This window comes from Giraffa tippelskirchi, chromosome 11, assembly GCF_054371585.1.
Source record: "Giraffa tippelskirchi isolate mGirTip1 chromosome 11, T2T-mGirTip1v1.2.pri, whole genome shotgun sequence".
Lineage (NCBI taxonomy): Eukaryota > Metazoa > Chordata > Mammalia > Artiodactyla > Giraffidae > Giraffa > Giraffa tippelskirchi.
This window is the reverse complement of record NC_137285.1, coordinates 40779325-40802998: the sequence shown is the minus strand read 5'-3', so window position 1 is coordinate 40802998 and position 23674 is coordinate 40779325. Positions and strand designations below refer to the sequence as shown.

General features: G+C 48.8%; 1 protein-coding gene across 30 annotated transcripts in view; it reads right to left on the bottom strand.

Moving 5' to 3' along the window:
• Positions 1 to 23674, bottom strand: part of JADE1 (jade family PHD finger 1) — a 502176-nt gene that overhangs the window by 9462 nt on the left and 469040 nt on the right. For 27 of the 30 annotated variants that reach the window (XM_081538240.1, XM_081538244.1, XM_081538243.1 and 24 more), the window contains 7 exons: positions 17981 to 18066; positions 15697 to 15854; positions 13683 to 13870; positions 11123 to 11334; positions 8291 to 8458; positions 6996 to 7112; positions 3071 to 3592 (listed from right to left, as the gene is read on the bottom strand). In XM_081538240.1, the coding sequence (XP_081394366.1) occupies positions 3071 to 3592; positions 6996 to 7112; positions 8291 to 8458; positions 11123 to 11334; positions 13683 to 13870; positions 15697 to 15854; positions 17981 to 18066 (1451 nt within the window). The remainder of the gene's footprint in view (positions 1 to 3070; positions 3593 to 6995; positions 7113 to 8290; positions 8459 to 11122; positions 11335 to 13682; positions 13871 to 15696; positions 15855 to 17980; positions 18067 to 23674) is intronic. The other 3 variants (XM_081538252.1, XM_081538254.1, XM_081538253.1) reach the window with 1 other exon arrangement.

The following is a 23674-nucleotide window of genomic DNA, read 5'->3' as shown; positions in this document are numbered from 1 at the left end:
ATGCACAAAACACCCCGTGAAGGGCAACTTCCATCAGCAGCCCCTGTATTTCAAACTGAACTGAGGCTCTCTCAAGACGCACCTTGCCTGGCCTTTCTGTGCACTTAGACCTGATTTCCTTCCCCTCCATCTTCTCCCAATTGCCAGCGAGGTGGTACCCAAAAACAGATCTCATACCATGTTAAACCCAAGAGACACAAAGCAGAGGTTTCCAAACATGTAAGGGCCCTAAAATACAGAGTGCTGGCCTCCACATCCAGAATTTCTGCAGTCAGAGGTGGGGTCCAAAAGTCAGCAGGTCTTGCTGCAGGCTGAGGGCTACAGGCTGAGAACCACTGCCCTCAGGAACCCAACAGTGATCTCAAGTTTTCTTGAATCCCAAACACTGCTTGCAACACTAGAGCTTAACTTGCCTTTTATGTTCACGGACAACTGTAGCCTCTATCAGAATGTCAAAAGTGACCATCCCACTAAATGTTGGGCAGAACGGTCCCCCAGGACCTGCTGTTTTCAATGCCCCAGTGCAGAGATGGCATATTCTTATCTGAGAAAGTACTCCTTTTGCTGCTGAATTCATGTTTAGTGCTTCCTTCAGAAGACAATGTTTGGGGGAGTGCGAGCCCACCAGAGTTAAGTGGCAGCCTTGGCAACTTGGCAGGGCACCCACCACATCAGTAATCATGTCTTCAGGTTCCCACACCATTGGGAGTCCATTCCTGTCACCTGTCTGGTCCAGAACTGGAACCTAGGTGTGCAAGGCACCCTCAAGGTGTGTATTTGCAGGAACAACCACCATTATCACTCAGCGTTGTCTGCATTTCTAATGAGGCCTACTCACTCGTCCGTTCTGAAGGGACCACATGCCTTGATCATGCTCCTTCATATTAACCACTATGAAATGTTAATTACCTAGTGTGAATTATACTACCTAGCTAGTGTGTGAATTACCCAAGACTCTTAACTTACTTGAAAACAAATTTATGATTTGTTCTTATTGTCACCCCTGCTGAGTCTTCTGCCCAATACTGTTTTATAATTACAAATAACTGTACTCTCTGCAGCACACCAAGGTTTCCATTTTTTAAAGCCCCCACCCTAACAGGCCTTGTGGCACATTTTGGAAAACATGGTTTTCATTTTAATAAGCTTATTTTAAACTGACACTAAATGCCCTAAAATCTTAAAGACTTCTTTAAAATAAAGTAAATGCAATAATGCCACACAGACAAAAATCCTGATTTATTCCCTATTCTCATACATCATTGGCATTCTACTTAAAAAGCAACAGTGATGACTCAAAAAAAAAAAAAAACTTTAGAATTACAAGCGTGTGTTAATCTGAGTATCTTAAGTACAGAAGAGTTAGTACACCACAAGCATTTTCTACACTTTTATTCTGTGGTGATTGAGAGACACACACAGTCCAAACATTAGACTTCTCGTCCTCCCTCCTGAGGACTGACTCCAAAGCTCATGCAACCCCAAGTACAGCAGTTGTCGGGCTGGGACAAGGCTTCTCACCAGGATTCCACTTTATCCTTCTGAATCCTTTTCTCATCTCTAACACAAAGGTCACACAGACCTATGATTGAGGCGAGGTCTTCTTCACACTCACCACCAGGGGGGGCACGGGAGCAAGAGAGCCTCAATGCCGCGCCCCTCACCTCCCCTCCGCCTGAATCCTGGTGGGGTGTCACTGTCAGGTTCTAGAATAGTCTCTTCTAAAGAAGGCCCACCGATACTCTCACTGCCACGCCTCCTCTGCCAGGGCAGTGCTGGTCTCTGTGAGAGCCAGGGCGTTTTGCTTCAGTACTTCTCCCACGTATCCCTATTCGTTGCCTACGCTCTCACTTCCGGATCAGCTCTGAGTCAGATTCTCTCTCAGGCAGGTGAATCACTAGTAAGTTAGGTGCTTGGGGGAGATGCGTTAACCATTTCAGGCCACTTGGGTGCCTTTCAGCACAGGCTGCTCCTCCGTTCCATCTCCCGTGCACTAATGAATTTAATCGGAGCGGCTGTCGGCAGCGGGGCAATCAGGGGAGCTGCCGCAGAAGGTGCTCGGAGACGCATCGCCAGTTAGTGAGCTTCAGTCAGAAGCTACCTACAGGGAGCAGGAGGCCCGGGGGAAAAGACAGCCCGCTCCTGATTATTCCTGTAGCTGCAAAGGAGGTCCAGACGGGGACTCCAGAGACGCTGGAGAGCCGGGGAGATACAAAGCAGCGACAGCGGAAGGGAAGTGCCGCCAGCGGAGGCTGTGGGCAGAAGTGTGATCCGGAAGTGTGAAACGGAGTGTGCTAGTGTGCCCAGGGGCTCCTCAGTCAGATCACAGGCCTCTGTGCACCAAGAACCCACCCCATGCCCACACCAGACAAAGCACACAGACACATGGACACAGTCACACGGACACACAACATATACAGCCTCAGTGACGACTTAGCACCTCGCTGCGGGAGAACCCTGGGGAACAGACGTGCACGGGTGTGGCGGTGATGCACACACACTAGCACCCACACCTGCTCCGCTCAGTGCCTGGAGGGGGAAGGCGGCGTGTGCAAGCCGAGGACCAGGGCTGGGCCGGAGAGGCAGTGCGTCCCTCCCCTCAGGGAGCCGGCGACCAGCACGGCGGGTGTGCCTCCCCAGGCTGAACAAAAATCTCCCTACCTCTGCCCGCCCGCCCCCACCCCCCGCACCATTAAATCCATGCTGGCTTCTCAGTCTGTAAACAATTCTAAGCCCATCCCTTGGCCATTTCCCTGGGGCTCAGTTCCCTCTAGCTCTAGAATGAAGGAGGGGAAAGAGACACCCCATGTGATCTCCCAGAAGAACAGTTAAGAACTACAAGAAAGTGTTTAAAATTAAACCAGAGAAGCTCCCCATTCTGTGGTCATCTTGCGTGTGTGTACATCGAATTCCCCAACCCATAAATATATGGAACCAACACCACCTCGTGCTGCGGTATGTACAGGGTCTGAGTAAATGAACCGGCTACCGTCCCTTGCTCTGGACGAGCGGCCGTCTCTCTGCCGTCTTCATCTCTAGCTCACTACAACGTGTCAGTGTCGATTATTACCCTCTCCAGGTCCTGCCGCAGGTGCGTGAACAGCTGCAGCCTCCTAAACAAGACATCCTGCTCCCGCTTGGCTAGATTGTCCTCTTCGTCTTTCTTTGGAGTAATGAGGGGCTTGTTGAAGTTGACCTTCCTCTTCAACTTCCAGTACTGGTACAGGAAGTCCACCACCTCCTCAGGCAGCCGCAGGGCCCTGGCTACGTCCAGCAGGTTGACGAACGTGTAGAATTCGTCCTCCAGCTGCTGCAGCTTCTGCTTGCGGACGCTGACCCGGTGGGCCTCCTCCCGATTCTGCTCGAGGCCAGCGAAGGGCTCCAGTGGATCCCGCGGGGAGCCCTCGGGAGCCCCATTCTCCTGAGCGGTCCCCTCACCAAGGCCCTCCTCAGCTTTGCGATGCGAGCTGTGCTTCGGACAATAGGACTTGAACTTGACTTCGTCGTTCTCTGCCAAGATGGTCTTCATCTCTAGGCCCCGGTCAAACGCACAGGTCACGTGGAAGGCCGTGCGGCAGTTCTTCACGGAGCACTGGCGAGAAAACAGAGCAAGAAGTGGGGTTAGGGAGCGACAGGACCTGAAGCCCTGAGAGCACACCCCGTCCACCCGCACACACACATGCGCAGGCACACACACATGCACACACATAGGAAGCTGCACCTGGAGCGCTCAGGGACAGAAAGGCTTCACGTGGATGACCCCTGGCAGATCTAATCGTGTTTTAAATAAGCTATGGCTTGGGGTTCAGGCGGCTTTTTTTCATTAACCAAACTGTAACTCTCTCACAAAAGCAAATGCATCCAGAATCACCTTGTAAGGCAGATGTAATTATACAGGTGGCACGTGCAGATGTTCTCAATACACAGAGTGTACTCTGAGGCATTCACTTGTTTTACCGATCTGAGTTCTAATGTATATATGAAAAGCCTGAGTGGTGAGAATCTCCTCAAGAAGGACACTGGTCAGAGATGTTACAGGGTCATGGAGGCCCTTCCTGTGCCCACCAAGACGAGGCCCAACACAGGTGGCACACTCCTCCCAGCAGCAGGGGTTGCTCAAGCCCCAGGAGGTGAATTAAAAACTCCCCGAGATGCAAGGAACCAGAGACTGGACCCACCCTGCACAGACAGCATGAGACTAGTCTCTGCACCCTAAGGACGCTCTGCCAGATGCAGAGGCCTCCGGGCCCATGAGGCCGAGCTCTGAGACCTGGGTGCGCTGCACCTGGCAGTGCAACCGCGAGGGACCCACTGCCAACAGGGGGAAGGAAGGTCAGCCCAGAGGTCAGGCATTACCCAGCCCTATCTCCCACTCACTGCCTTTGATCCACACAGCAAGCTGGAGGCCTAGCTGGAGAAAAGTGATTAACTTCTCCCCATCTGATCAGTGCTGGGAGAATGCCGAGGAGGAGGTTCCTGGTGGTGACTGAAGCCAGTCCCTTAAAAAGCAACATAGTATTGTGTGAGGCCAAGTGATCCCGGGCGCGGCAGGGCTGTAGAAAGAAGAACCCGCAACCTGGTGGCCTGGGGCCAGCTGAAAAGCTTAATTAAACTCATTCAATGGAGCCCTGCACAGCATCATCAAGACTGCAGAGGCTGAGGCTGGGGCTAGGGCTGGGGCTTCTTCCCCTCATCACTTCAGTATTTAAAAGGGGACTCAGTGCCAGTCATGACTTCTTCCATTATGACAAAGTCTCTTCTACCCAGAAGTACAGAAAATCTAGCTCGCTTCACAGAAAATCAGTTCCCCCAGGGCACACACTTCAAGCACACGAACTAACATAAATCTGTAATTTTGTCTTTAATAATAACCTCAATTCCAAGCAACGTGTGAAATCCGCTTTAGTGGCAGAACACACACACACCTGGCCACTATCAGTAAAAGGCCAAGCGCTCCTCCTCCTCAGCAGGCAGCCAAGAGGGAGGAAAGTGGAACAGACGACGGAGACGCTATCAGTGTTTGGCGCCTACAACACTTTAAATCAGCGCCCCGACCTGCAAGAGGAACACGCCACAGCAGAACATTTATGCTGGGCTTTGTAAAGACGCCAAATGGCCTTCCTCTGGGTTTTCCCATTCAGGTTGACTCAGCAAACAGATGTTACAGAAACGTAAGCCTGAGCCTTTCCAGCTGCAGACATTTGAGACCGGAATTCTTTAATAAAATCAGTCTATTCTGTGAAGATATGAAAAATCATCAAACTTCCTTGGCCTCTCCTCCTTCAAATTAACGTTCTGGGAAAAAGAGGTCAATGGCAACAACAACAAAAAAACCCATCATTTTATCGTCTCTGTTTAAAAGAGAAGCAGAGATCCCAATCGCCTGCCTCCTGTAAGCATCAGTGAAGGACCTGCTCAGTAAAGGGTGTAATTTCTATCCTCCGAACATCAGGTACTTTGGAAGAAAATGATTTCCATTTTCCTTGGTTTGCACAGCTTGTTTCCTGAAAGTGTTCACATGGGCAGTCTATGCACACATACATATACCCGCTCCAATGTCTTTTTTTTTTTTTTTTTTACTTTGTGGCTTTTAAAAATTTCTCCTCCATGTCCTCTGAATACAATTCTCAAGCCAAAGGCTTTTGTCATGATTTAGTTTTAAGCCGATTTCCGTTCACATACAAAAAAATCTGCACTATTTTCAAGGTCCACAGCCAAATCGCACCAGCTGTCTCCTGCCTCACCCTCTGAATATTTTTGTTACATTTTGGATTTTTGAACACCAATGGAAGTGATAACGAAGAAAAGCACAACTGCTTGGCGTGTAAAATGAAAACTTTTTAAAAACCACCAGCCACTGGATACCTTATGGAGAGGAGTATCTATCAGCCAAAATACAAGCTTATTTTGTCAAATGAGGTCATTTCTTTCAGACCCGCAACTGGTGGTCTGACCAAGCTTGTGCAGTTTGTGTCTGTGCCAAGCTGCTGTGTTTTCTGCATCAAGAGAGAAGCCACCCCAAACCAACACCCTCTGCCCTCAGGATGTGACTTGGGGACTGAGGAGGAGTGGGGAGGACAGACGAGGAGGGGGAGGAGCCATGGTCCTGAGGGGGCACCTCCCACAGGAGGAGCCAGCAGGGCCACATGTAGGACTTGGAGACCTCGGTGGAACAGCATCTCAGGCCTCTTAAGTCAAGACTGTCTAGATGCCAAAAATGTGAGGCCCAGAAATTAACTTCTCAAGTAGTGTTTTATACAACAAGGAAAACCACCAGGCCATCTATATTTTCTCCTTAATTCTTCCTACGTTGTGATCTTCCACACTTGCCTGCACATGGACACAGAAAATGCAGGCACAATTTTTACATACAGGCTCCCCTCCAACCCCACCTTCCACACACACACAGCATAAAAAAATCAGAAATCCAGGCTGTGCAGAACCCTAGGAGCAGCACCTCAGGGGTGCCCCCTACCCAGCTGGTGCTCCAAGGAGTCCCTGTTTTACCAAACACAAAAGTCTCAGCATGCCAAGCTGATTCCAAACAGTGTGCACCAAGACAAGGAACCCACGTGCAAGCCTCAGACACCAGCGGGGTTGAGGCAGCCACAGAGGCAGGGCTGTCCCTCGGCAGGGGAGGGGGTGACTGTCCCTCAAGTGCCAAGCCTCCAGCTTGTCCCCAGGGCTGTCCCCACGATGCCATGCTTGTGGCAGCAAGGATAAACAGGCACAGACTGGAATTGCTGGGCAGCCCAGGCAGACTTCCGAGCTGCCCTGTGATGGTTACAACTGGTGTTCTGGTTACAATCCACCAATAAAGGCGTTTAGAGCAGGTGTGGCTGCACCACTCGCCCCCAGCAAACTTAGAGGGCTGTGGGAACCTCACCCTGCTTCCTGGAGTCCAGTCCCATCTCCAAACCCTGTGAGAGTTAGTTCAGAACCCTGCCCTGCAATGCAGGGAAGGGTAGTCACACTGTCCCAACTGAGCTGATTACCTGTATGGATGCCCCAAACTTCTCATTGCAGAGGCTGCACACAAGTGCCCACCGACTGCTGGGGATGTGGGACACCTTTGTGATGGGCTCCATCTTCTCGGGGCTGCCGATGCTCACCTGGAGACCGAGACACAGCAAGACAGGGCGGTAGAGGCCATCAGACAGACAAAGGCAGAGTACAGACAGGAGAAACTTCAAGATGTGTTCCCTCCAAGACTCTCCTACTGGGGGTGCCAAAGGGCCCTCGCCCTCCTAGCTCAGGTTAAAATCCCACTTTAAAGGGGCTAGCTCCACACCTGGGGAGGGGGGTTGGGTTTCATCTGATGCGAACATCCTGTTTGTAAGACATTCAGATATCCCAGTGTTCACTTGCTCACCCGAGTGATAGCTCAGATGTGTACGTATCAGGACAAGGTAAGCGAGTACACCTCTGGTCCACAGAGAAATGGTCAAGGCTGGAAATCCATCTTAAATATACTCAAACATGTTGCGAACAACTGAGTAAGTAAATAGTGACTGCTTTTAAATTAGTATCTCTCTCTCACTAAAGAAAAATCATTCTCTTCCGTCAGAAATGTTTACTACATACTAAATAGAAAACTACCATGATAAATAAGGTGTCCTCTCCGTGTTCAGCCTAGATCACTGAGCTGTACCCTGTTAATACCAAACTGTGAGATCTCAAGTCCTGAAGCCTCACTTTACTCAGATAACTTTTCCTCAGGAGCAAAATGCACCAAAATTACACACCAAAAAATGCGGAAATTTGAATCACAAATTATATTCTCAGAGTGAGCCATGCAAATTAAATTAGTCAAGGTCTGGGACTTGAAATAAATTAGACCAGACCTGAAATTAAAAAGGTTGAGGCTAAGTAAGAATTTTAATAAAAATCACACAAATGTGACCTAGAGCAGTGGTTCTTTCACCACCACTGTGTGGCCTGCATGGTTCGCCAGGTCCAGGGGGTTACAGCCCACCTCAGGGGAGGACACGACGTGAAGGCCATGGGTCTACTCCTGGGAGCAGCGGAGGGCCAGCTGCAATGGCGTCTGAAGACAAATCTGAACACCGCCACCCAGGAATCCAACTAGCTGTGGCTCCCAGTTAACATTTCTACAAATGTACACACACTGTAAGCAGGTGACAGCATGCTTCAGATTCAATTTAAGGTGGAAAAAGGAGTAGCAATTCACAGATGTCTTTTTACTCATCAGCTACGATGAGGCCTATGGCTCCCTGTGAGAATGACCAGCCACAGGCTCTGGAGCTGAACCGCCCAGAAGGGTACCCACCTCGGGGATCCACAGCGCACAGCTGACGTGCACCCACTTGGTCCCACTGCGGGTGGGCTTCATCGCTCCTCCTTTCTTGGGACACAGCAAACACTTGGGCTGAACGCCCAGGGCGCACGTCCGGCACAGCCAGCTGCCCTCTGGGACCTTGAGGATTCCATAGCAGGCCTGTGAAGACACCGCACATCCCAAGGGAAAGAGAGAAGAGAGCTGTTTTTCCCAGTATGTCTATTAATTTCAAACACCTAGAAAGAGTTTAACAGAACTGCCACCAAACAGAAGCACTCCCTTCAGGAGAGGTGGATGCCGCACACTCTGGGCGGTGGGGGGGTGGGCCTGAGACCCACTCAAGGACAGAAAGGTCTAACAAAAATCTGCTGTGTAGCTACAGATACCCGCTGTACCAAGTTTCCAAATATTAGTCAGTAAATCCTCAAAACACTCTCCAGGGCCACATGGGGTCGGCATCTCTCTGATTTGCTGATGCAGGTGAGACAGAGACAGGTGACAGGTGAGAGAACAAACGCAAAGCAGCTGAGTCTCCCAAAGCTCTTACATGAGAAAGAGCCAAGGGGCAGCCGGGGTCTCCAGGCGAAGCAAACCCTACTGACCTAATCCCCACACCTCCCCACCCCAAGGGAACACCAGAGGCGCAGAAAAAAGAGACCTTCTAGACAAAAAAAGAATTTGGTCTCTTTGGCTGATGTTCAAAACAAAGCCTGCTTTACATAAGATGGCAAATTACACAAGACAGCAATAACTGCAGAACTCAAGGCAACTAAAAGCCATTAAGAAGGGTCAAAGAAAGAAAAGGCAAACGTTAAACAAGTGGAGAAAGAAAACCGTGATGGTACCAGGAGCACAGTCAGAGCCATTTAAAAACACCAAACTGTTCAGAACTTTATCCTTAAATGAACTAACTACGAGAGTCAGGAAGTGGAGAGACAGAGTAACACAGCTCCAATTCTCCAGACAGGAAAAACACAGCCGCTATGCAATCTGAATATCCAGGACGCAAAAAGGAAACCACAGGATGAGAGTGCAGCAAAGTGAAGTGACACCAAGATTGGAGCTTAGGAGCACTGAGCTGGTGCCGTGAACGAGCCACTGTCAACACAGACTTACTGGAAAAACAAGACAGGACAAAAACTTTTTATAGAACTGACACTATTAAGGTTTCAAATACCAAAAAAAGTCTATATCAGGCACTCCAGAAAAAGTCTCATTTGAACAGGTAATTTTTTCTTTTTTACTGGAAAAACAAGTCTAAGTAAATTAGGAGATTAAACAAAGGCTGCCTTAAAGACAAATCATGAAGAACATCTCAAAAGAAAAAGGAATCAGAGGAAATACTAAGAGACACTGTGGTATGGCCAAAAGGGAAGACCAGGCTGGCGGGTAGGGTGCCCAGAGCCCCCTCCTGGCCCCGACCTGGGGCAGAGTTTCAACTCTGCCAGTGACCCACTGTGGGACTCTGAAGAGCCCACCCTGACACCAGCTGACTCATTCATAAAACAGAGGGTTTGTGTAGTTTCCAAGCAGAACTCTTTTTTTCAAACAAAACTTCTCAGGATGAGTGGGGGAAAAAAAGTAAAAATGGCAGGGGACAAAAAAAAACGAAACGTCATCCAAGTAAAATAGCACCAACAACAAAGGAGCAAAATGGTAGCCACAATGCTCATGATGTTGAAACAACAAAACCTCTATGAGATTTCTCCATTATCCCAAGGAAAGCTCTTAGGTCATCTGAAAATCCAGAGCTACAAGATGGGCTATAACATAATCAGCAAGAGACTAGGGTTCATGTGTCATCAGGATGAGATGGGCTAAGGCCACACAGCCTGTGAAGTCCTCGGGCAGAAGGGACACCCAGGAGGCAGCCAGAAGGACAAAAACAACCAAGAATCACAAACTTGATTCTTCTTCCCCAGAGGTCGCCAAGCCACCATCCCAACACGAGTCTTTAAGATTGTTGTAAATCTCAGCATCAACAGGTGAACTCCAAGCAAGTATCTCAGAATAGTCTTTTAAAGAGTTTATATGAACACACGTCCCACAGAAATACAGATTAGTTTATTACTGTATTAAAAAATAAATGAAAGAAGAGTCAAGACTGAGATTCTCCCAAGCTTTTTAAATTACTCTATGCCCATTCTTACTGAAGCAACCACCAAATCCTACTGACATCAGGGAGGACAGGAAATAATGTTCAAGAAAAGGGGTCCCTTTCCTCTTGTTTAAGGGCTCAGTTTATTGTGATGTCAGCAAAAGTGATGTTTTGAATTGTGTCCAAAAAGTTTATGTTAAAGTCAGTCCTAACCCAGAAGAAAACAAATGTAGTCAGTTAAGATGAGCTCACACTGGAGTAGGGAGCGCCCTGCATCCACTGTGACTGGTCTTCCTACAAGAAGACGGCCAAGTGTCAAGACAGACACACACGGCGAGCACAGCAAGCGATGACCAGGCCGGAGACCAGGGTGGTGCACAGGTGCGAGCCCAGGAACGGCCACGACTGCCAGCAGACCACCAGGAGCCAGAGAGGCGAGGAGGGGCTCTTCTATGGGCTTCAGAGGGAGCGTGGCCCTGCCGACACCTCGAATTCGGGCTTCCAGTCTCCAGAGAGCAAGACAATAATTTCTGTCATTTTAAGTCATCCAGCTGGTGGTACACTCTGTTAGAGCAGCCCGAGCAAATTAATACAGGATCCCATTCTCCTGGCTGTAAAAGCAGCAAGACATACTTCAAACACCCGTTATTAAGAAACAGAAGGGCACACGTCCTTAATCCCCGACCCTGCCTGTGGCTTCCTCCCGGGCCCCACTGCCCACCTACCTGGTGCACACAGATGTTGCACTTGTCACAGAACACCATCTCGTTGCCGTCCTCACCATCGGGTGACTGGCAGACGTCACAGACGACGTCTTCATCATACTCGATCCCCAGGCCCTCCTCAGTCTCTATAGCGTGGTTCATGTTGTCATAGCACCGCTGTTCAAACTCCTCCAGGACCCTCTCCATGGTGTATTCATCTAACTTGGGCATTCCTGGAGGAAAAAGGCCACAAACCTAGTTTGATAAATCCATATGAATAAGTATTATAATATTGGTTATACTAACGAATTCACAATGAATAAATAATATTATAAATAAATGTATCCTGAGTGTCCCAAATATGATATATCTGTTGAATGTCTCTCCAACTCTTTCAAGGAAAGGTCTTTAAATAAAAAACACATCCACACAACAGTTTGTTCTTTATGGTCATGAACTGAAGATAGCATCGGAAGGTAGAAAAGTGAAAGATAAATCCCAAAAGGGTTCAAGGATATCAAGTATTAAATACACCACACTGTCATTTCATTACAGTATTATATATAACAACTAGCATGTAACAGACTTCAAAACCATGACCATGTATTATGGTTTGGTTATTTTTTCAAAAAACATTCCACTTTTTCAGCTTAAAATGGTGCTGAGGGCAGATTTCACTGTGAATACTCAAATGTTTTTACCTGGTTTATCCCTCCTCACCCTCTGAATTTACTAGTTGAGATGCATAAGCCAATCAGACCCATGAAAGACAGAAATACAAGCAATGTCTGAAGCAAAGAAGACAGCTCCTTGTGACTCAAATAAAATGCATTCTTATGCAAGAATGACCAAAAATAAACTTCAAGTGGTTATCATGGTTGTAACTAGTGGTGGGATAAGACTTTTATTTTCCTCCATTTGTGGATGTATTCCAAACTTCCTACAATGAAAACACTCATGCAAGAAAGAAAAAACAAATTGTAAAAGACAGTAAAACACATCTAAGAAACAACAGAAATGTCATCAGAACCAACAACAACTCTTACGTATTACCATAAATTTAACTGACACTTCCAGTTTTTAAAAACCTGGAGAACACAATAGTGCTGGCACTGTGATAAGCCCTAATAAGTACATACTCAAAAAAGCCACCTCTCATCTCAAACCCTATTTAATAATGAGATTGTTTCTACGTGGCCAGATGCTTTCATCTCAATTCTTCCTACCAGTTTTGAAAACATCACTGGCTTTGAAAATACAACCCTATACCCTATAATTAATTTTCACCATTAAAAAGACAAATGAAAGCCAAGGTAAACGTCTTCAAGCATGTGTTCAGTACGTGTTAGACAACTGCATCACTTATCCTGCCAAGTGCTCAGCACTGCCTCGCTGCCTGACAGAGACCCAGCACTGCCCCTTGAACCACCCACAGAAGCCCCCAGCCCCTGGCCGTCAGTCCCTCTGCCTTAATGTAGGACACCCAGCCAGTCTGGTGGAATACAGGGGTTTCCACAAAATCTATGAAGCTCAAACATAGTATTCTGTTCCAAGAGAAAACTTCTGAACAGATTCTATAAAGCAACCTCGTTGCCTGCTAACACTCTAGCCACTTCTATCTAAAAGCAAGGACCATGAGGAACGAATCAGCTTTGTCAAAAATTCCCAGCTCAGTCCACAGGGTCTTTCCCATTCAGGGGCTGGGAAGCAGCAGGCGCGGGAGCACCCGTCACACGCCAGGCCCCATGCGAGGCTCAGGGACCCACACAAACACAGTCTCAGTCCTGCAGGGCTTTGAAATCCATTCACCATTTCATAAATACTTACATAAGCTAGGCTGCAAACAGCCTGTGCTACCACCACTTCCCAACCTTGACCTACGGCACAAAGCTAATTAATCCTCAGTCTCTCACAGGGAGCCCATACTGGGCCTCACTGACTTGCCATCTCCACACACTTCAGGCAACCCTTAGCAATCAGAAGTAGAGTGTAAGCCGAGACCCAGGTGTCACCCTGACAGTGACACAAGGAGATGCAAGCAAAGGAGGTGCTGGAGCCCTGAGCTGCACACACACAAGAATTGACTGATGTGTAGAAAGAGATCACGATGGGCGGGGCGCCCGCTAAGGTGGGGCTTCACCCAGGGAAAGCCAGGACAGACAAACGGAGCACTCAGGTTTAGGAAAAGACTTCAGGGGAATCACTAAGGTGAAAACACAAGTGCTGTGTTTGGAAAACGGTGCGCTTGGCTGGAGTGGAGTTTACTGTGAGAAACAGCAGGTCAAAGCTGAAGAAGGGATCCGAAGAGCTCGGCCTCCTTAGTTTCCTGGAGGTAAGGAAGTGGCGGGTTCGGGGCTGTAGGTCAGGGTGGGAACCAGGAGCCCTGCTCCTCCCCCGTGGAAAACAGCCCTCCTCAGCCCACCACTGGTCCAGGGAGTACCCAGACTCTGAGTCTGCCGTAGCCGGACACGCAGGTCTGAGGCTGAGATGGAGCTGGCGCCCCTAGGTGGTGAGGAGCTTCTCCCCTCACCTGCAGGCCTCTAACTCATCCTGTACAGAGGGCAACCGAGCTGTCTCTCACCCATCTCCTTAAACTCCTCGTTGGTCAGTTCCAGCCATGCGGCGTCCATGTCGTTGAGATCGTAACGACATACACTGTCGGCCAATGTGCGGATGTCAACGTAACCCAGCTCCGGAGGCTCGGAGCCTGACGAAACAATGTATTTCTTGGGCCTGATGAACATGAGGGATTTCTCTTCAGATACAACCCTGGTTAAGAAGAAAACAAGGCGGCCGGGTTACCCTTCCTGCCACAAGGAAGCAAGTCTGTCTGTCAGAAGGCCCCAGGTGAGCTTCTACCTCCAACCCTCAAACCCAGGTCACCGCTTGGTTAAGAGACTTAATACCCTAACATCACTGCTAATAAAGTAGGAGTCATTAAAGCCCCTAAAATAAAACTGAATGACACAAAACTACCAAAGTTGTCACCACCAGCTCTTTCTGTGTGGCTTTCCAGGACTCTGCGTGCCTGCTGCCATCTGGCAGCGGTGCACACACACAAGAATGCACTCAGCCCTAAGTGTCAAGGGTTGAGGACTGAATCACCCTCCACGGACCAGGCCTGCCCGCCCCTGCTGGAGACCGCCCAGCAAGTGGTTCTCTGGGACACGGAGGAGACGAGCAGCCACACAGACAGCGCGTACAGCGGAGAGCGCTGGGGAGCCGAGGGCAGAACAGTCACCTCCAGTTCTAAAACTTGGGCCTCGGCCATTACCAGGCAGCCTGAGAATCAGAGTCCCGGCCAAGTTAGGGATGCTCCCAACACACACCGGGGATCCCAGGACAGAAGGCAAGGTCCCTCTGCTCCTCATACTTCCACCTGTGAACACCTGGAGAACTGCTGTCCTCGCACCCGCTCAGGAGAAAGAGAGCTCGTGAGAAGGTCCAACCACTGCTGACTGGAGACCATGGTGGCCCAGAAGCCCCTCACATCCACACTGTCCCTCCATCTCCAGGTCTCAGGGCGCCAGCAGTTTGCATTAATACCCAGCTGTCCAAGAGTCCGTCAAAGCATTTCCATCACCCTTATAATACCAGAGTGACTTTATCTATTAATATATGACACTGAGATAGGCAAATTTAAGGGAGTTTTTCCTCCTACTCAACTAAGGGCAAGGTTTCAGGTGAAAACTTCCACAAGCTGTGTGGGTGTTTACTTGTCCTTCGCTGGGCTCGGAGCACCTGGGACGGGAGACGCCAGCAGTGAGGTGGTGCCGTGCCCCAGGGGTAGGCAACTCCAAAGGAGCCCAGTGAACACTCCCCAGGCAGCAGTCCAGCCTGGGAGGGTCATTTAATCCTGCACACGTATGGGGACATCTGTCCCAGGGACCCCTAACACAATAATCAGACTCGATCATCTCAAGCGCCTGAGGACATGACGGGGGTGAGGGTGGAGGGTACACTCAGTCCACACTCAGTGATGGTGAAAGAGGACGTTTCGCAAAGCAGGCAGCTGACTGACAACAAGGCAGCAGTGAAGCTAGGTGCTCCCTCCCTGGGAGGAGCTTCAGAAGGGTGAGCAAACAGGCCCAGCTTCATGCTAAGGCGGGTCATCAAAGATCGACCCTCAAAACCTTTCAGGGGAAAAGTGGTTTGGAAGTGAAATCCAGAGAAAGTCTCTAAGAACATGTGGGCAAAGTTTATCCAAGGAGGACTCTAGGGTCCCATCCACATCACCCTAACCTGACAGGACTGCTCACTCCCGTCCTCCCCAAGAGGTGGAGTTGACCCAGCAGGACGACAGGAGAGCAGCCTCCAGAGAAGAGGGAGCCACGGTGCCTACACCCAGGTACCCCACCCCCGCCCCCCACTTCTCAGGAAGTCCTGGAATTTACCTTCCTCTCGAGGAGAGCAGCACCTTCCCAAGCTGGAGGCCCACAGCACCACCTTTGGACCCGAGGCGTGTTTCTACCACATTTCTTATTCCCCCAGAAGCCCTACTGCTAACTCCAGTCCTGCTCCCCTCAGCAGGCTGGCTGTCAGGGCAGTAAGACCACTGCTGGGGGAGGGACGGCCCCTCTCCCAGGTACGTCTACCTGGCCACAGGCTGGGGGATGGTCCCAGGGCTCACTGGCACCTGGACCCCTTTCTCCCACTCCTGTCTCCAGGGATCCGCCAGCACATAGTACTCATCCGGGTTCAGCTGGTAGGAGTCGTGGAGCTTCATGGCAGTGATCAGGTCTGTCCTAAACACCTGGACAGGGAGAGAAAAGGGTCATTGACACTGGGTATTTGCATTCTTCTTCAGAGCACTGGCAGCTGCAGGGTAACCATGGTGCTACCATGTAACCAGGTCACTGTTTCAACAGAGAACCAGTCTGGCCTACTGAAGAAACCCCTGGGCCTGCCACACCCTGCGCCGCGCTCAGGATGGGAGGGGCAGCAGCTCACAGTGCCCTCACTCCCGCCCTGGCTCTGTGAGACGGCCACGTCTCACCAGCCACCACGACACGGGAACCTCAGCGATCTCCCTGGGAAACTGCTAAGAGATTCCCAATTCAGCAAGCAGGCTGCTGAAGACAATGCGCCTAAAAACCCCTGGAGGGAGACATTTCATTCAAGGGCACCTTCCTGGTAAATGTTTAAGAACTAGAACTCCACTAACCATGTAACACCACCAAGCCAAAACCCAGAGCCACCAGGGCTTCTGTTCCCACCCTCAGACTGCCTCCACCCGGCCCCTGCCCGCTGGGCACCACGGCTTCCGGCGAGGTGTCTGGAAGGGCGGGTTTGGGGTGGTCAACGCCAGGCAGAGCAAAGGCTGCAAAAATCTAGGAGACAAGCAACGACGGACGAGTGGAGTCCAGGCAGAAATGAGCTTGTAAAGAGTGTGTTTGCACTCCTTCACCTAGTGTAACTTCTGCTAGGAAAGCAGCATTTGTGGGGGAAGGAGAGGAGGCAGAGAGAAAAAGAAGAAAGCAAGCTACCACCCTCTCCTCACCCTGCCAAAAACAGACCACAAGACTCCAAGGTACCCTCTGCCAAGAGAGCACCTCAATGCCTCATCGCAGGTCAAGGGGGGACCAACCATGAAGGGGGCCCCCAGACACCTGCTGCTCCTGATGGCGACTCCCCACCAGGGCCTCGTCCTCAGTCCGCTTGGGTCTCAGCGCTACACGAGGAAGCGCTGACCCTGGCATTAGCACCACCCCAAGTTGTATTTGGCACGACGTGAGCCTGCATCTGTAAGCTACACTCTCTGTTTACACAAGTCATAATGCTAAACTCGCTCTTCTTGGGACAGGGAGTTCTTTCTTGTGCTGCGAAGTACGCTTCACATTATATGCCTGCTAATAGGTCCATATTTGTTTTTCCTGGTGACTTTTCAGGCTGGTGATCACTTTAAATCAAGTCTGAGGCAGGGTCTGAATAAAAGAGCCGTGTCTCCAGCCTGCCATTTTGGATCTGGACTTTTCCCCTGTATGTCACTGAAGTCCCAGGAACTGGCAGGAACCTGGCTGTGCACCTTCCACAAAAGCACAAGTAAGGCAAGGGGCCCATACCGCAGGGGGCGTGGACTGTCAGCCGCGCCCACCCCACCCCCAAAGAGAGAAGTCCTTTTCAAGTCTCAGCTCTACATCTTCAGGAAGCAAATTAGTTAAAAACATATTCCAACTAAGTCTGATAAGTATCAATAGGAAATAAGGGAATCTCCCAAAGAAGAAAAAAAATCAAACAGAAGCAACAGGAAGAGAAAAGGCAGATAGTGCACTCTTTCTGCACAGAGACTCGGGTGGGGGTGCTCAGGACTGAGGCAGATGCCCTCAAATGGATGTGAGCTCAGAGGTCCCCAGCAGGGCTCAACCTCAGCACTTCAAGTATGAAGTCATTTCAACTCAGAAACTTAAAAAAAACAACAACCTGGAACAAAATACAGGCCAGCACCACCCACATGCCCAGTGCTGACACCGGGAGGGGTTCTAGCAGTGGGGACTGGTGCTCTCACACAGGTACCAGCTTCCTACAGTGCGAGCACGCTCAGTCATGTCCGACTCTTTGCACCCCATGGACTGCAGCCCACCAGGTTCCTGTCCATGGGATTTTTCAGTCAAAAATACTGAAGAATATAATTAACAGCTAACATTTACTGAGCACAATTTACCTCTGTGTATTAATCCACTTAATCCTCATAAGGATCCTGTAAAGTGAACACCTGTATTATCCCCACCTTACAGATTTGGAAACTGAGGAACAGAGGGGTTACATAACTTACCCAAGAACGCACTCATGTCAATATCAACAACCAGGTGTGTGTGTCAACCATATGCACTCACGCACACATGTAGGACATGCACAGTCACGCCAGCACTCAGGAATTACCTCTGAAGGCTTTCGATCTTCAGGTCTGGAGCACGAACTTCTCCCGTGCTGGGATCGGGAATTCTGGGACCAGGTAGTCGACAGGCCTAAAGACACAAATGTCCCAAGAAAAGCAATCAATCAGAGTGTTCGCGGCAAGGCACCCTCAGTGCCACCCCAGGAGATGGCTGGTGCCCTGCCAAGCTCTCCCCTCTCCCCAAGAGCTCCTCCACTCCCACCACACACTCACTTCCCAGAGCAAGCCAGCAAGACCACTCCGCACCCAGTGGTCAGGGCCGCTGTGTCACGGCACACTCAGAGAGGGAAGAGGCCGCTCGAGAACACCATGCGGGTGGTGCCTTCATCCATAAGCCTGCACTTCTTAACAGGTCCAAAGTCTCACAGTGGTTAAATATAAATCCAGAAATTTTTAAAAAAGACTTTCAGGAACTTTTTAAACGCTAACATCATGGTGCTATATCCTAAATCCATACCCCAAAACATTAGGAAAAAGGTTTTGACTCAACAAAAGAACTTAGCAATTCCTAGAACAGGAAAACTCTGGCCTGCCACAGACTATGTGCTGCGGCCAAATCACCTTTAAAATTGCCTGCTCCCGTCTCCCAGAAAATGCCTGTCAGCATCGGCTCTTTTCTGAGCTCAGAGGACAGGATGCTCTTCTCTCATCGTGTGGCCCCTTCCCCCGCTAAAACATGGAAACTGGGAGCCCCAACAGGCCGCCTATGCCTCCTTAATGCCAGTGTCTGACTTCCTCTTGCTCCAGCTGTCCTTCCCCGAGGAGGGCTCATCCACACCCAGTCTCACCTGGGAGACCGTCAGACCTGCATTCCCACATCAGTGTCCCTCCCGTGCGCAAGGTCCATGCTCACCTTCAGATCAGACATCAGTCAAGCCCAGGGTGTTCCTAAGGTGGGTCAACTCAGCACTACAGTAACTGGGCTCAGCATTTTATTCAAACCTGTTTTTCGTCTTCTTCTATTGAAGTCATTCTAAACTCTCCTCACTCAGGACACATCCAATTAATGGCTGAGTGGAATTCAGCTGCCCAGCCCCTCAGCCCCTCTCCTCCACCCGTCACTGCCTCCTGTCTCTGGATGCTGTATCACTGCCTGAGATCCGAAACCACCCTCCTAACTACCTGCAGTGTGTCTAACTTCCTAATAACTCTCCTCCATGTTGAACAGACTGTAGCATTTCCCATAAATTAACACCACTCCCCACCCTCCCGGGAATAAAAGCTAAAACCTGAGGGGGACTGCCATTCTATCAACAAAATTACTTTTCACTCAAACAGGAAACTCTTATCTCTACAGACTCCAGAAACAAGGGACACAATCAAAGCACCCTTAAGACCTTGGGGATATAAAGAAATAGATTCTGCATGTAAGCCTATCATCAGATTTGCCACGATGGAGACTAAGGGACTAAGGGGATTGCCAAGCGTCCCTCAACAGGCAAGAGCACTACCGTTGGTGACCAGGCCTGAGGCTTGTCTACTGGGTCAACTGACTGTGCTGTTAGGCCAGCTGAACCGACTTCCTACCGGTAACCCTACTGAGTGGTTCAGTATTAGACTCTTGAATGAAGAAGAAAGTTACACTCCCACACTGAAAGGAATATTCTGGGCATACTGGGGTAAGTCTGACTTGCAGGAAGTTCTAAATATGGTCATTATTGGAAAAAGGAAGACAGAAACCAAATTAAGAACCCAGAGAGGAAGGCAGCTGGGCAGCTCACATCTCTAGACAGGCCTGTCTTGCCCCCTCTGGTCCTTGGGCCCATCGTCCAGCAGCCCAGACGGAAAGAGCACAAGCTGACTCTGGAGACTGCCCAGGAGCCCGGGGAGGGGGCAGAGATGCAGAGCGGAGAGGGGTGGCCCCTTTACTGTGAATCATGATCTAAAGTGTCAGGGACAACCTCCAGGCTGGTTCCCAAGGTTCCATGCAGCTGGCACAGAACTCAAGCCAAGGAAGGGTGATCATTTTGAAACTTTTCCTAGGACTGCTTTCACATTCTTGAAAAAATATTGCCTGTTTTTAAAAACAGATATTCAAAACTGCTGCAAATTTGGCATCTAATTGTATTACCCAAGAGAAACTCTGGTCCACCCAGAAATAGTCTGTTTCTCTTCCTTTTAATTTGCCTAATGCAAAAAGGAGGAAGAGAAAAATTAATATTAAACTCACTTTGCAGAAAGGGCAAGACTGGGGGAAAAGCTAAGCTTAAATTATCACTGACATAAGGAATGTTCTTAGTTTACTCATAAAGCCAAAAACCAGAAACCACACAAATAGTGGCATATCCATACCATGGAATACTATCCAGCATTAAAAAAGAATGAGCTGTTGATACATACAACATGGATGAATGTGGGAATAATTATGTGGAGTGAAAAATGCCAGATAAAAAGAGTACATATTATTCCATTTATATAAAACTCTGGAAAATATAAACTAATCTATAGTGACAGAAAGTAGATCGGAGGTTGACTGGGGAAAGAGGGAAGGGAACGATTCTCTTCAGTTTTATGATTTCATGGGTGTAAACATGTCAACATGTATCAAAGTGTACACTTTTAAATGTGAGCATAAAATAATTGATGATTTTCTGCCATCCACTTAGAATAAAGGAGAAGAAAACACTCCATTTTACTCTATGCAGGTGGTCTGTATAGAACCTAGACTTTGCTGAACAGTGAGAAGCAGCTGGTCCCTCCCTCCCTTGTCCAGCACCAGATACTTGTTGCTAGCGATTTCCTCCCTCTAATTCATTTTAAAACTATGTAATAACTATTTACAACGTACAGTACACTTAAGTCAGTGCTATGCACACAGCAGATTCTTAATGTTTTAAAAAATGTCTTTAAGTGGACAAAAATACAGTGTCGCTGTTCAGGACTATAACCCAAGAACTGAAGGTGGCAGGTACTAAGAACGTACCGCTGTTTTACCTATTACAAGATAGGCTTTTGAGCTCAAGGAAAATGAGGTCACGGAAAATAAAGCACTAATGCCTTTAAAGACGGCACGGTGGGGCACGGTGGGGCCGCTGCTTCCTGACCAGAACACACCTCCGTCTACCGAGCTCACAGGAGACTCCAGGCCATGCCTGATGTCCCTACACCAGTTCTCCCTCAGCCACGTTCTCTCCAGTTCCTCCCAGACCATGATCCAAGCAAAAGAATTCACACTCATTTTTAATTTTAAAAAGTTATGTTATAGAACTTTTTTTTTAAGTATGTTGGGTTAAAAAAAAAAAAAATCAGAGTATTTCTAACACAAAAGGACTAGGAGACAATGATTTACACTAGAGTGAAATACTGGCCACTCATTAGTTCTGAAAAGCCATGTGCTAAGATTGTGCTGGGTTAAGTGCTGTATTTTGTTTTTGTTTTCAGAGTGCTGACATTTACTGACAAGCTAATTTACTGACAAACCAATATGGCACGTAAATTTTTGTTTTATTTTCTTGTTGATTTCAGGAGAAGAGTTAGGAACTCTAAAAATTTGGCAGTAACATTTAAAATTACTTTACTGCCCATACACAAGATATTATTACCTAAAGTTAAGTCCACTCTACTGACAAGTGACTTTTAAATTCTTGACATGTACTTTGAGTATCAACAATTAATCTCTATTAAACATGGAGAAGAGTTAGCGAAAAATAAAACCTTGCTTTATTATCCCCATCTTCCCTTAAAACACTTCCCTAGTGGCTCAGACAGTAAAGTGTCTGCCTACAATGAGGGAGACCCGGGTTCAATCCCCGGGTTGGGAAGATCTCCTGGAGAAGGCAATGGCACCCCACTCCAGTATTCTTGCCTGGAAAATCCCATGGACGGAGGAACCTGGTAGGCTACAGTCCATGGGGTCGAAAAGATTCAGGCACGGCTAAGCGACTTCACTTTCCCTTAAAACAGAAATGCAGGGGTGATGAAAGTGACAAAAGGCTCGCAAGTCGCAGCACCGTGAGCATGATCCTGTGCATGCTCTGCACTAACAACCCTGCTTTCTGGTTCTAGTCTGCATTTACCTTCAACACTGTCCTTTGAAATACAGTCATGCTATCTTGCCCCAGATCTAAAATAAGGGAAAAACCTCAAGAGTAAATCTAATACGTATTGCACACACCTCCAACATCTGGTAGTTCGTGTGTGTTAAGCCTTCCAGGTGGTGCAGCGCATCAAAGGTTCAGCAACGAGAGTGAATGGCAGCACGGGTGGGCTCACACCACCACAAATGCAAACTACGAAAGAACCTCACCCTCGACCAAGTGGTGCATCTCCCGTCTCAGACCCCGCTGAGAAATGAAAGTGAAGTCGCTCAGTCGTGTCCGACTCTTTGCGGCCCCATGGACTGTAGCCTACCAGGCTCCTCCATCCATGGGATTTTCCAGGCAAGAGTACTGGAGTGGGGTGCCATTGCCTTCTCCAGGAGATCTTCCCCACCCAGGGATCGAACCCGGGTCTCCCGCATTGTAGACACACGCTTTACCATCTGAGCCACCAGGGAAGTCTAGACCCTAAATACCACTCTGGTGTTTTTAGGAGTATTAAACTAGCTTAACAAAATAAGATGCTTAGGACCAGCAAGTATGGAGCCCAGAGGGCCAGTCAATGTCACAACAGTGCAGACTGGAGAGAACAAGGTGAGGCCAGCCCTGTACCAGTAAGGTGGTGCTATGGAATGTCCAGTCTGAGAGAAGGAAACAGATTTAACACAGCTCCTCTTTGCTTGCACTGTGTGATAGAAGACCTGCCTCCCACACCCCTGCTCTTTCTATCAGGGCCTGATCCCAGATCTTCCACAGCCCAACCCCCTTCCCTCCCAACATGGCTTGTTAGCTCTGCGGTTTACCTTCCAAAGCACAAAGCCTGATGGGTGCGCATTCAAAGCACTGGCCCAGGAATGTTTCAACATACCTGGGCCTTCAACCAACTGACACAAATGTTTCATAGTCACCCAGCCCTTCTGTTAAGTCCAAGTCCATGGAGCAGATCAGGTACTAGTTGTTCCTTGAGCCCAAGATGATGCTCTGCCCGTCAAGGTCGACAAGCCACAAGCTGGGTGTGAAAAGGGATAAAACCATCTCCACCTGCCTAGAGGAGACATGCGTACAGCACACTTTCTGCAGTACTTGGGCCAAAATTCCCACATTTCAAGAATTCCTACACAACTCCTCGGTGTCACAAGATTCAACTGATGGTGAGAAAGGAGCAAATTAAAGGTCCAGTCACACAGGAATAGAAGCGGAAGCAGAGTTAAGCAGCGTTATTAACTTTTATGCAAAAGAGAAACCACTGAGAAACCTCTGAAGATTTGTCATGAAGGAAACCAAGCTCAGTCAAATAAACAAACAAACAAAAAAAAAAGAGAAAGTTATTAAAAAATGTAACTAACACAGAAGGTCCAAATCAGAAAGTATGTTTCCACTAACAATTTTGGCCTTTCTTCACTGTTTATCTGTAAGCTGGAGAGAGCCCAGGAAAACAAAAGCCCTCACATAACTGCATGCTTGTCACTCATCCACCTGCATTGCTAAGTGCAATATTAGTTGGTTTGACTTTTACTCAGCTGTTTTGTGTGTCTTTGTCATCACAAGTGAGGAAGCAGAACTTGGCTGGGTAACTGGAAAAGACAGAAGTGTTTCAGGGTCAGCACAGGCGTGGAAACCGCGAGACCAGGGAAGGCGTCC